Raw genomic sequence first — 13,649 nt, 5'->3', positions numbered from 1 at the left:
AGGTTCTGAAACCACAATACATAGCGAAAACATGCTAATAGACTACAATCAAAGTCAGAATGTCAAGGAATTGTTCACGAAGAGCAATACCATATCCATCCCCCAAATCACGTTACGTAATGGACAAATGTAAGTATATTAATTAAACATTGAACGTAGATAGTTCTAGTAATATTGTTTGTTCTTTTTTATGCTGAATAATTGCAGTACACGTAAAAAAGATGATGTACTTAATAACATATCAATTTTCATGTTTAATCCCTAACATTTTTCTCAGGTTTCTTATTTTAAATCATGAAACACGCACAAAATGTTGTGTTTTTCCCCCAGCAGAAAAACAGTAAAATAGCTGATGTATTTTTGCTTTTGATAGGTTGTGTTTTGTCTACGAAGCAATCAGTGGCGGATACCTCAAAAGCAAAAATCAGTTCACAGAACCGCACGTTATTGGCGAAGCAATACCTTACTTGAAAAGAACTTCTTCAAAGCGTATATGTTACAAATACGATGATGACAAACCTAGTCACTGTGCAGAGAATATGACATGTAATATAGAACCATTGCAGCTTGCAGAGAGAATAACGAAAAATCCACTTATAAAAGTATCCTTTTATGGGTGGACAGATCCTTTCCCAAGTGGAGGAAATCAAACCCAAGCCTCTGGAATTGAATCCTTTGAAGTGTATGTTAATGAGGTCGTCCCACCGAACGGCACACTAAGTTCTATTGTTTTGAGTAAGAAAGTAAACAATACAGAATATTCTGTAAATCTAAACATAACATCCGAAAAACCGAAATTGTACTGTATAACATTAGAAACAAAGGACTTTGCAAATAATGTACAACATGCAAGAAGATTTGTGTTGTTTGACAACTACTCTTCCTTAAAGACATCCTACGAGAATTTGTTGAAAATTACCAGCGCATCGAATACTGAACCTTACGCGTGGCAAAACCATCACAACGACGTGTGTCTGGACTGGAAAGATTACTTCTACAACAAATTTTATCAGGAAAACAAAGTACTTAACCCAATTCAACCACATCATTTAATTTCAGCTACCAGTATTTATGAGCAGAATACAGGAGTTGTGCCAGTAAGTGGTACACCTAACATCGACGGAATTGTAGGGTTTGTTTTTCATTGGACACGGTACAGGAAGTTTCATTTAAATATCACTGGATCAGATGTGGTTCCAGAATTTCAAAAGCAGCAGTTTTGTAGAGCATTGGACATGGAAGATGGCGATACATTTTATATACAAATTGAGGCTTTGGACATTGCAAATAATAGGCTAGGAAGTAACAGGACATTATTTATAGACAGGACCGCACCTATAATTGTGAATATCAATCTCTTCAAAAACGGAGTAACGCAACTATTTGTCCACAATACCACCGATCTTTCACGGATGATTTTGAATTTTGAAACTTACGATTCACACAGTGGAATCAGGAATGTGAAATGGATGATAAGTAAAAGCGACACTGGAGAAAACATAGGAAATGGCACTATCGGTGCAAAACATCTTAACGAGGTAAAGGCCTTTATTAAATCTACTTAGTTGAATGTTCATCTGCTATATTTACATTTGAAACACACATAAAGTATTATTGATTCACTATTTCTTAAAATCAATACCTGATTTAGAAGACATATTTTTCAGAGTTATTCGTGCCAATCTGGGGTAGACACGTGTTATTGTCCAATGATTGGTAAATGCGAACACTTCAAGTACACTGTTGACCTGAATAAACTTCAATCACTTGGTACCCATATGGGTAATCACAATCGTAACTATTACGTCACTTTGACGGCAACTAATAACGCGGGAATGTCAACTACAGAACGCATTGACATATTAGTTGACGACTCGCCGCCTGAACCTGGGGTTGCATTGGAAGGTAAATTCTAATAAATGAATGTTATTGCTGATAATGGTATTTTTTTATATATCCGTATTATTTTACATAGATTAATGGTTGATTGGTGTGTTACAGGATCAGTAGATGGAAATGATATTGACTACACCAGTAAAAGTAGCTTCATCGTACATTGGTATGGCTTTATTGACCACGAGAGTGGCATAAAGATGTATCGTGTTGCAATTGCAAAATCATGCCTTGCAACAGATGATATTGAAACGCGACACCAAGATGTTATTTTGCAATACAAAGAACTACCTTCAACGGAACAGTCAGTAGTTATGATTTATAATTATTCAGGGAAAGTTTTCACCACTGTTGTAGCATACAACAATGCAATGGAACCTTCAAAAGCGGTTTGCTCCGATGGAATAACTAGAGATATGACACCACCGCAAGTAAAAAATATCCGCGTGAAAAATTCAAAATGGCGTGAAACATTATTTTGTAATGGGACGACTTCATTTTTCCTAACATCAAACATGGAAAAAGTTCCGATGACAGTTAATGATAATGATATTCACCAAGCTTGCTTGCGAAATAATCAATCGGTATCATATCCTAAGGACGTCAATCAAATGATTGCATCACTTCCTACAAAGACAATGGAGAATGATGATGCGATTTCTGAATTTATTTTGGAACAAATTACACTATACAACCCGGACGAATTTGCATTTATACCAACTGATCAAATCCATATTGATTGGGAAATGGAGGATGCTGAATCACAAATATCTGATTTTTATATTGGAATAGCCCGCTATGGAAATGATGTTCCATCCGATCCCACCCTCATAGATTATCAACCAACTCACAGAAATAAATATTTTTCCTTTCATCATGCAGGAGTTGGGTGTAATGAACCATTTTATATCATGCTTAAAGCTGTGAATAAAGCTAATTTGCAAAGTACTACTACTATCGGACCATATTTAATTGATATGACCCCACCTGAATACAACACAATTCCATCTGTGGAAATAATTGACGATTTTATCTATATTTTGTGGTCAAAAGATACATTTTATGACGATGAGCAAAGATCGCCCATTCAGACCATTTTTTTCCAGTTTGGTAAGTACAATATATATATATATATATATATATATATATATATATATATATATATATATATATATATATATATATATATATATATATATATATATCTTGCAACATATATTAGAGATCGTAAACCAGATTATACAAACAGACTTTCATCTTTAAAGAGTAAGATATTGGGGTGATCCAAAAATGTTTGTCTATGCAAAATAGTTTGATATTTTTGAATTGATATTTTTAATTATGTTTAAGGACATGGCGACGTCTTGTTGACGCCTCTGTTGGAATGGGAGTTCGCTAGTTCAAATAAATGCATCTACGGGAATTTCTGTTTCTCATACCCACTTAGAAAATTGCAAAGAGGTGACACAGAGCAAGGTTCGTTCTTTTATGCGAATGTTTACCTGTACAATATTGTCGGTCATTTCAAAGAACTACAAACGCGGATGTTTCAGCTACCATCCATGTATCCGCCGGGAAGAGGTCTAGTAGTCGACATCGATCCGGACTTCATCGATGATTTAATAAATGAAGACGTATTTATCCATTTTACAAGGCAAACATTGTGCGCACGTTGGCATGGCTTCCATCATCACGAAAACATATCTTACGAAATTGGTGTTAGATCTAAAAACACCACTGCGGATATTATTGGTTTCGTTGCAAGTTCAAATACATCCTTTGCGTGTATTACTTCAGAAAAAATATGTTCTGATACTTTGTACTATTTTCTCGTGAAAGCGTCTTGTAGCGGAGGAACAATCACATCTAGTTCAAATGGAGTACTGATCATTGACTATTCATTAAAAAGATATAACATTGAACATAGACTTAGCAATAGCCCATGTCGTTCATTAAATTACGCTACACACTTTATGGACGGCCAAACTAAAATCTGTCTCGTTTCTACAGTTTCTGTTGGAAGTTCTTATACATTTCATGTTCAAAACACAGTTATACCATCAACTGCATTTATCGTGGAAGGAAAGATACAAATTATAGAGAGATTTAACAATGGCACACATGTGTCCTTTGTAACGTTTGTGGACAAACCGTGCTTGACAATTGTTCATGCATCACCAGTGTCTGTTCTGGGCTTCGAACCGAATTTAAATAACAGCTATATCAATGGAGGTAACCGTATTTGTCTTCGATATGATCTTCAAGATATGATAACACATATTGAAGGATATGTGCAATATTCTGTCTTGGAGCGACCATGTTATGACATGTATAACTTTAGTTGCATTGAACGTGCACACTCATTTAAAACGTTGAATAACACAGTTGTTGATAACTTAAAACCAAATTATCAGTATAGATCAGCCATCCGGATTTGCAATCCACACCGATGCTCGAGCACTATAAAATCTAAATCAGTTGAAGTCGACTTCGACAATCCGGTTGGAGAAATTGATGAAGCATACATAAGCGAATACACACAAATGAAAGGATATAGCCTTACTTCAAGATGGAAACCGTTTACGGCAAGAAGTGGAGTCGCTCTTTACACGTGGTTTATCAGCGATGACACTGAATGTTTCAAACACATCACGAACTTGACGTCTGTTTTTTCCGATGAACACAATTTAGTTACCATAAGTGTAAGTATTTCAAATGTGATTTTCAACAGTATCAAACAGTATCAAACACAAAAACGAAATGTATTATTCAGTTAACAACCACCCGCCGTCGCTAAATATGAATAAATATGAATAAATGTGTTTTGTATTTTGCAGATTAACGAGACAGTGGCGTTGCCAGTCAATAAATTCACGTCATTATTTTTCTGCGTCAGAGCATATTCCAACATTGGTAGAATGGTCAGTGTATCCAAATTGATTTCACATAGATCAAAACTTATCAACAATGTTGTCTATGATTTTGACAATACAAAGGATTCATGGAAAATAATTGAAAAGGTATTAACAGTTATGTTTTGCCGATATATTAAAAATAAAATCATACGTATTTTTAAAAATCTATACAATCCGTACCTACCGTTTTCTGCACCATCAATACAATGTCCAACTTATTTAATCTTTTTCAGTTGCTCGAAAGCCAGAATCTCGGAAGTCAGTTTTCCTACCTTCATGATCAGGAAGTAACATTTGTTCATACTAATTCAACAATTGTTGGCGCCATCTCTTACGGCAATGCAAGGTTAATACAATGGTATCTTATGAAAGAAAGGCGAATGCCTAAATCTGAATGTGAAAGTGATATATCGTGCGTTAGCACAGAGACAAATAAGAAAAACTATGTTCTGTTTAGCAACGATGTAATTTGGAAAAACATGTTTTACTTTATTTGTGCAGAAGCGGATGCTATAAACATTACGTTCGAATATTCTGTAGAATATTTGCAGCCACTAAGCGCATGTAGCAACGGATTTGTTATAGACACGATTCCTCCCTCCGAAGGATTTGTACATATCACAAGTTCCAATGAATACATTATTGAAAACGAAGTAGACATTTCTTGGAATGGCTTCCATGACAATATAGATGCAAGACTTGTTGGTTACCCATCCGATATTCGGTTCTATGCTTATCAAGTTGGTAAGTTTTTTTAATCAACATGTTTGATATCTAACAACACGTTGTATCATGTAGAATATGGGAATAGATATTTCTTATCAAAAATATTTTAAGTAGACAAAGATTCCAAGACCATCCACGAGGCAAGCGTGCAATTCAGGATGTACACATAATCCACATGAACATTAAATGGTTATTGTTGTTAAATCCGCATTGAAACGGTCAATAAACAGTTTCCGTTATTTGCAAAACACTTATGGTAAAAACAAATAATGTTGTTGCTTTTTGTAGGTTCTAGAAAAGGCATTGGTGACATACAGCCTCTTAGAGACATAAGACATAATGAAAAACTGACGTACAAATTGACGGACCAGTGTCTAGATGGAATGAAATTGTATATTTCAATTACAGGTGCATTATGATGTTGTCCATGTATTTGTTTGTATTTCCTAATTACCATTGTGAAATATGAAATCGGTAAATCGGCACACTATTTTAAATATCATATTTTGGTTTCTGTGTTTAACGTAAGCTTATGTATATAAATTGTACCTACAGTATTTGCATTTATTATTGTGTCATTGCAGCGTATGATTATTCCGGACTATCGTCTTCATCAACGTCTGAAGAGTTTATAATTGATAGATCACCGCCTTCCGTAGGAAAGGTCGTTATAGAACGAGATGACAGACCTGTTGTGTATGTAGCCTCCGAAAGGTTTGCTGCGAGTGTTCGTGGATTTCAAGATAATCAAAGCGGCATTAAAAACTTTGAGTTCAGCATCGGTTCCAAACCTGACGTTGTAGATATTGCACAACATATCGTGTATCAAAACGATTTTGTTAACATTGACGGAACTGATCTCTTCATTGATGGTCACCATTACTTTCTTTTTGCTAAAGCAAGTGTTGTTTTGCAACATTATAATCTAAACATGCTATTCTAACATTTACGGTATTTAGGACGCAGAGTGTTGCTGTATCTACTGTTGGCGAAATAATATTAACAATAATAATTCAAACATATTATATTAATAATCTATTAACTTTCCTTTCGCATCACACTATTTATTTTGACCTGGTAAACACTGAAGATGGCGATTTGAGCACACTTTCTTAGTTAATGTAATGTCAATATGTTTGTTAAAGGCTGTCAATAGGGCCGGGTTACTATCTGAAGCTGCAGTTGCGTCTTTCATCGTGGATCAAACGCCACCCGAAGGCGGCCAAATTTTTGATGGCCACTGGAATCAATCAGTATGTTCACAAAGCGTCAAATTAACATACAGTCGTATCATGGCAAACCTATTCGGCATTTATATGTATCACTCAACGGTCTATACTAATTGCATTTTTAATATAATAGTAGCACCTAACACGATACTTGTCTGTTCAAAATGTCAGTACTAAATATGCGGTTTCCTTTCAAGGACAAATAATTACTTATAAACGTCAATATAGATTAGAGGGAACAACTATTGAGCTCAATCAATGTTTGTTAATACAATATTTTGGCGTTTCACGGTGGCTTAAATTAAACATACGCTGTGGGTTATATATTTTTTTCAGAATGATGTCGACTTCCAAATAAATATGCACCAGATCATTTGTCATTGGACGGGATTTATCGACATTCAATCGGGCATAAGTCACTTCATGGTTGGTCTGGGTACAAATCCTGGAGACGATGACGTTGAACCGATGTTGCATGTCGGTCTGCAAAACGGTATTATTATCTATTTTATACTCACTAAATATATGGCCTTCCAAAGTACATTAGATAACAGAAAATGAGTATTTGTTCTACATCAAATCATCATTGTTCAGATTATAAAATCTATTTCATTGTAGTTACATGTTTAACAATCTTCTCTACAGACCACAACTGGAATTCGTCCTTTAGCGCTGGTCAAATGTATTTCTGTTCTTTGACGGTTTGTAATAAGGCTGGACTCTGCATATCAAAAGCGTCCGATGGAATACTGCTTGATAACTCACCACCTATTACCGGCGTTGTTAGAGTTGGATCGATTGAAAATCATATGAATTTTCAGTCGCTAAGGCAAGTGATATGTATCATTTAGTTTATTTAATTCATTTAATTGCTCATTTCTATGTTGACACATAACACTATCCGAGTCGTATGTTTTTATTATTATTATAATGTTTTCAAACTGAATGTATTAAGACTGTATTGTTTTAAAAAGCGCTTTATATGAATGAATTTTCTATTACAGCACTAATGCCCACATTTATTGGGCAGGATTTGAAGATCCCCAATCTGGTATTCATCACTTCGAAGTTTGTCTTGGTACCGGTACTGGATTATGTGACCTTGTTCCCTATTTTAACTCTCTGCTTCATTCCAACATCATCAAAACGGGGATAGACTTACCGATCAATCGCAAGCTGTACGCATCCGTGATAGCTTTTAATAAGGTCGGATTATGCGCCAATCGATCGTCTGATTATGTTATTATTGATACAACCAAGCCTCTTGTTATAATGGCCCCGTATTTTCTGCAAGACAATACGACGAAACATAGGTTTACGTCAGCAATCAGTTTTGATAGATCAAAACTTCATGTTGCTTGGAAATTTGAAGACAGGGAAAGCTCAATCGTTCAACATATTCTGACCTTGAAAACACACCACGAGGGCCATACACCTTTAGAAAACATTATTCTAGGTCAAGATAATTCCTTTGCAATAACGTTGGAAAATAACAATTGGCTACACAATGGTGACCGATACTGGGTTGTAGTAACGTGTTGTAATGCTGCAGGACTATGTACATCTGCAAACTCTTCTGACGTGTTGATAGATTCTACCCCTCCGCATACTGGTGGTTTTCTTCCTCCGTTGAATTGGAACAACATTGGAGCATCTGGTGGCGCTTTATCAAATGTCACATTGTCATGGTATGGCTTCTTAGATCAAGAATCTGGTATTGATAATTATTATATCACCGCAAGTCGTTCATTTCCTGGCCAAGAACTTACAAACGGTGTGCTATCATTTCGAGCAAATAATTTGCAGGAACCTTTTTCTGTGAATTTCTTAAGTAACCAATACATCGTCCCTAATGATAAACTAATCCTGACAATATGGGCTCAGAACTTCGCTGGTCTGAACAGTTCTGTAGCTAAGCTTACCGTTGTCGCCCAATCTGACACTCAGACTGATAACATTTCTGACCAGTTTGGTTTTTTGAGCATTGAGAAGCATTCGTGCGATATCCATTATTGCGACTCAACGTGTACGTGTGGGATCTTTAATAAGCCATGCACAGATTATGTAGCCAATAAATGTGCCTCTAACTCTACATCTGACACGAATATCCACGTTTCATTCATAAGTGAAAATGGAATAATCGATTCAGGAGCCTGCTTAGCTGTGCAATGGAACCTTACAGACGTAAAGCAAGGGACTTTAATAGAGCGATTTGAGTGGTCTGTTGGTGTAACAGATTCTGCAATTGGATACGGCATATTTGATTTGAAGCTAGAAGAGCCATGGTTAGATGTCAATTTAAATACAAAAGGTGTGTACTGCCTTCAGAATGGGAAAACTCTCGGTCACGGCGAACATTACAAAGCGTATGTAAAGGTATGGTATGGGAGTGACAGGTACATGATTTATTCATCCGACCCGATAATTGTTGACCACACACCGCCTTCAGTAAGACAACGCTATTTCGTGAAAGATTCGACACACGATTGTGCAAAAGACTTGGACTTTATAGATTGGACAAATACCATTACGGCATGCTGGGATGGTGTTTTTCTGGAACAGCAGGGGGCGATTACCGGATATTATGTGTCGCTTGGTACCGTTATAAATGGTAATATTTTATAAACATTATTTTGTAGTAATTGAATTTAACTGACTGTATATATGAAGTTACATATTTTGTAGCATCAATATTACTTTTGATATGTATTTAAATGCTAACGTTTTATTTATTTTCAGGAAGTGATGTGTACAACAACACATACGTAGGACTAAACACAAATAAAACTTTTAAGGACTTGGAACTGGATCCCGGAACGCGATACTATATCACGGTCACTGCAATAAATTCTATACATCGCAGAAGAACTGCTCATTCTGACGGCTTCGTTATCGACACTGATAACCCTGTTGAAGGGATTGTGTTCAACACCAAGCATCACGTTGATGAACGTGGCCAAACGGCCAGCGAAACATTCAATATATCTTGGCACGGATTCATTGACCACTCGTCAGGAGTAAAATCATTCCATGTCGCACTCATTGACGTCGAGACCATGCAAACACCTGTCAACTTTGTTTACGTTGCATTAAAAACAATGCACACCTTTAAGAATGCATCTCTTATGCATGGACATAAGTACATAGGGCTCGTAAAGGCTGAGGACGCAGCTGGTCATTTTAGCAAGATAATACACAGTACTCCGAAGCTTATAGATTTATCACCGCCAACTGGATATACATGCGCACGGCACCACCTGAGTTATGACAAAGAATTAAGCATTTCGACATATACAGTGACGGAATTTAGTTCTTTATTTACAAAAAACGTTCCCTATACTATCATAGGTGTCTTATCCAATGTCAATACAGATGTAAGCATTCGGATTGGGCGGCTAAATAGTCCATTGGCTCTGATGAGAAATCATAATGGAACCTCGGCATTCAAATATGAATTTACATTACCGGGGGATTTGAAAGACATATTCTATCTAGAATTTGATGTCAAACACATCCAGACAAATATTTCTGTGGGCTTATTTGAATGCATGGATATCACAGAGACAAGAGATGGAGTGGTTATAGTTTCGCAAGTTAGCAAATCGACTTTTATTGTATCCGTTAACGTGTTTGATCCAGAAAGTGGAATTAAAAGGGTAAAGTAATTATAACATCTTTTTATTATGAGTTTCGCCTGTTGGTGGAGATTGATGTTCACTTTATGAATATATCTACACATTTAAGACATGAACTTCTAAAGAAATGTTTCGTAAACTGCATACAGTGTCGAAAATACTTTTAGTCGTGAACCATCATACCATTAATCTTATGTCATACATTTACAAAATGATTTATATTTAGTGTTAATATTCATTATAGATTACACTCGGGGCTGGAACTTCACCCGGATCGTTTCAATTGCGATCATTGAATGTTGCACATTGCATAAATGACGCAGTATTGGATCTTCAAGTTGAACATGGCACACCAATTCACGTGACGGCTATTGTAGAAAATTATGCTGGGTATAAGTCGGTATTTTATTCGATTCCCGTTGTTGCTGATATCACTCCACCCAAAATATCAAACATACGTTTCGATATAGTAACCCGTTTTAATATGAAGTGGAAAACAACAACAATCACAAGCACAATTACTGGACATTGGAACGTGACCGACAATGAATCTGAAGTCAAACAATGCTCTATTGGTATAGGTATGCTCTCGGCAAAGCATACGAATTGAAACTTATGAATGATAATTTAAAAGTGTAAAAATAAAAAAGCGTGAGCAAGTAGGTTTTATTTAAAGTTTCAGATAAACGCTGATTGTTCAACAAAGTAACATAAACTTTCAAATTATTAAATGTATTTGAAGTTAAAACAGTAGTTTTGTTTAACTTAAATTGTTATTTCCAGGTAGCAGTCCAGATGGGTTCCCCAACATAATGCCATATACTCTTGCAAACGATAATATGTCTATTGTTTACTTAACTGGACTTGTCCACGGTCAAGTTGTATATGGCCTTTTGAAATGTTTAAACAAAGTAGAACTTGCAGCAGTGGCAGCGTCATCAGCTCTCGTAGCAGCTTACGAGAAGCCCGATATTGCTATGGCGGAAGTTAAGCTTATTTCTGATGCATACGTACGATTTCCTATGTCCGGCCTCCCTGACAAGTTTCATATCATCGCTAATAATGGAAGTTTTGCTTTCAATGACCAGATCTTCGTTCAGGGTAATTTGACAACTTTAAAATTCGAATGGGCTGGAATCACGGATGCTGCAGGTCTGCGAAACTACGAATACCGTGTTATGGTAGCAGATGGTGTTATAGTTAATTGGACTTATTGTGGCAATTACACATTCGTCGACGTCCCTCTTGTACGCCTGACATCAGAAACAATTTACGCAGTTCAGATCAGGGCTACCAATATGGCCGGCTTTACGAGCGACGCAATTCAGGCATTTGCATACGGCAAAGGATCGGTACCGAAGCTTACGGGTAATGCATTTTTATACTTTATTTTGTTTGCCTTTTAAATTGAGATGGATGCAAGTGTTAACGCATTCAAACTTTCATTTGAAGTAATACATAATGATATTTGCCAACACATTGGATGACAATATTCGAATTAAGTAATATATTATATAACAAGAATATGGTTATAAATTACTATTGTGCATTGTTTCTTTCAGGCAATGCAGCTCTTATTGTTATTCGCGATGACGTCATCAAATTAGACTGGAGTGAAGTTTTTGAACAGCACTTTTTAATATCGCCTTCGACTACATATGATGTCAGTGCTGGCACACGTTCTGGATACAACGATGTCATCGACTTATTTGATTTGAAAGAGACGCTTCTCCAGTTTGCTAAACCGAAATCCTCCTTGTTAAACTTGAACCCCACTGAACTATTCATTACAATCATCCGTAGGGAACCGACTGGGAAGTTTGGGACATATCAAAATAGCTTCAAATTGGATTGAAACAAGTATTCCATCGTATACAATCTCAAGATTACGCAAGAAGAGAACTCATTTGCATACGCAAATTCTTCGTTTAAGTATTGGAAGCATTAGTTACATTTTATTAAAAGAGGATGATGAGATCATTTACAGTCCTTTTATTATTTTTGTTAACATTCTATACATGTAAGCTTAATTTATGTATATTTTTTTATATCGTGGTGTATCTATCTAAGTTTGATAAGACAAAACATAAAAGATATGATTATTTTAGTGTGTGATGCTCCTGTTGTTTAATTTACAATGTTTACCGGTATATTGCGTGTTATTTTTAATTTATACCTTGTGGTGTGTATCTTTTCTAACATGACATGCATGTTTATCAAGACTGATTTTGCTTCATATACTTGACAATAAATATTAGTTTCTATCATTTTTTAGACAAAAGTTAACTATTTTATTTAATTAATAATGTGCTTTACGTTTGTGAACAAATACGCTATATTCTATGGAAACGAAGGTATGAATAACTGACCTAGACACAATTGTTAATATTATATCAACATTCGTGCATAAGTAAAGCTCTGGTAGCAAGGCATTCGTAAATGATAAAAATAGTTTTTTAAATGCGATTGCAAAATTTCGATTTTGTCTGTATAATTTGTCTATCCCTGATAAAATGTAAACTTCTTAATATCAATTAAAACGCAAACAAAACAGACGTGCGGCAATGTCAACATATTTGTCAACCCAAGCAAAGAGGTCGGACCTCGGACATTTCCGATAAAATTGGCTGAGGTCCGGTAATATTCCTCGTGTCCGACAAATAAACACAATATTTAGAACTGTTTCGATTGTAAATTTATGAGACACTATGAATATGTAAAACATTCGGACTTTTTATGTTTATTTAACTACGATGGAAAATAAGACGGATTTTAACAACCAGTCAAACTTGCTATCTTTCCTTGGGACGTAACAAACTCCACCTGCTTTCCTTAGAACCCGTCAAGCATTGCATAAGTGTTCTATTCGTGTTGTGTGTTGTTTCTTGTTTTTTTTTCATTTTTAATTCATAATACTGTATAATCTTGTGTAAATAAGTTCATAATACTGTATAAGCTTGTCGTGACGTTTTTTTTCAACGTCAAATAATTTTTGTATATTAGGTAAACAGATAGAGTGGTGGTGTAACCTGTCGCGATGTGTTTCTTTGCATTGTCAATTGATATTTTTATTTTGTGTGAACACTAAGTGAACTAGTGTTTATATCGCTGTTTAAAATTACCCGCAGTATATAAAATATCACAAAATAAGTTCTTTTTAATTTTAATTTAAAGTGTAACCATACGTTTTAAAAGAACAGGTTTAAATGTATTTGTTATATTTATTATATTTAGCATTGTTAAACATTGTT

The 13,649-nt window shown here is 35.5% G+C and overlaps 1 protein-coding gene across 1 annotated transcript in view; it reads left to right on the top strand.

The window, feature by feature from the left end:
• LOC127856976 (uncharacterized) overlaps positions 1–7,556 on the top strand; it is a 16,041-nt gene extending 8,485 nt beyond the window's left edge. Inside the window, exons 7-18 of the mRNA XM_052393193.1 lie at positions 3–129; positions 374–1,538; positions 1,668–1,905; positions 2,002–3,003; positions 3,244–4,595; positions 4,731–4,913; positions 5,042–5,552; positions 5,823–5,942; positions 6,119–6,230; positions 6,680–6,787; positions 7,100–7,256; positions 7,409–7,556. Coding sequence (XP_052249153.1) covers positions 3–129; positions 374–1,538; positions 1,668–1,905; positions 2,002–3,003; positions 3,244–4,595; positions 4,731–4,913; positions 5,042–5,552; positions 5,823–5,942; positions 6,119–6,230; positions 6,680–6,787; positions 7,100–7,121 — 4,940 coding nt within the window. The 3' untranslated portion in view covers positions 7,122–7,256; positions 7,409–7,556. The remainder of the gene's footprint in view (positions 1–2; positions 130–373; positions 1,539–1,667; positions 1,906–2,001; positions 3,004–3,243; positions 4,596–4,730; positions 4,914–5,041; positions 5,553–5,822; positions 5,943–6,118; positions 6,231–6,679; positions 6,788–7,099; positions 7,257–7,408) is intronic.
• Positions 7,557–13,649: the final 6,093 nt, after the last annotated feature.

The sequence above is a fragment of the Dreissena polymorpha genome, chromosome 14, assembly GCF_020536995.1.
Source record: "Dreissena polymorpha isolate Duluth1 chromosome 14, UMN_Dpol_1.0, whole genome shotgun sequence".
NCBI classification, from domain to species: Eukaryota; Metazoa; Mollusca; class Bivalvia; order Myida; family Dreissenidae; genus Dreissena; species Dreissena polymorpha.
Note: the sequence above shows the minus strand (reverse complement) of the source record. Positions and strands in the feature narration are given on the sequence as shown.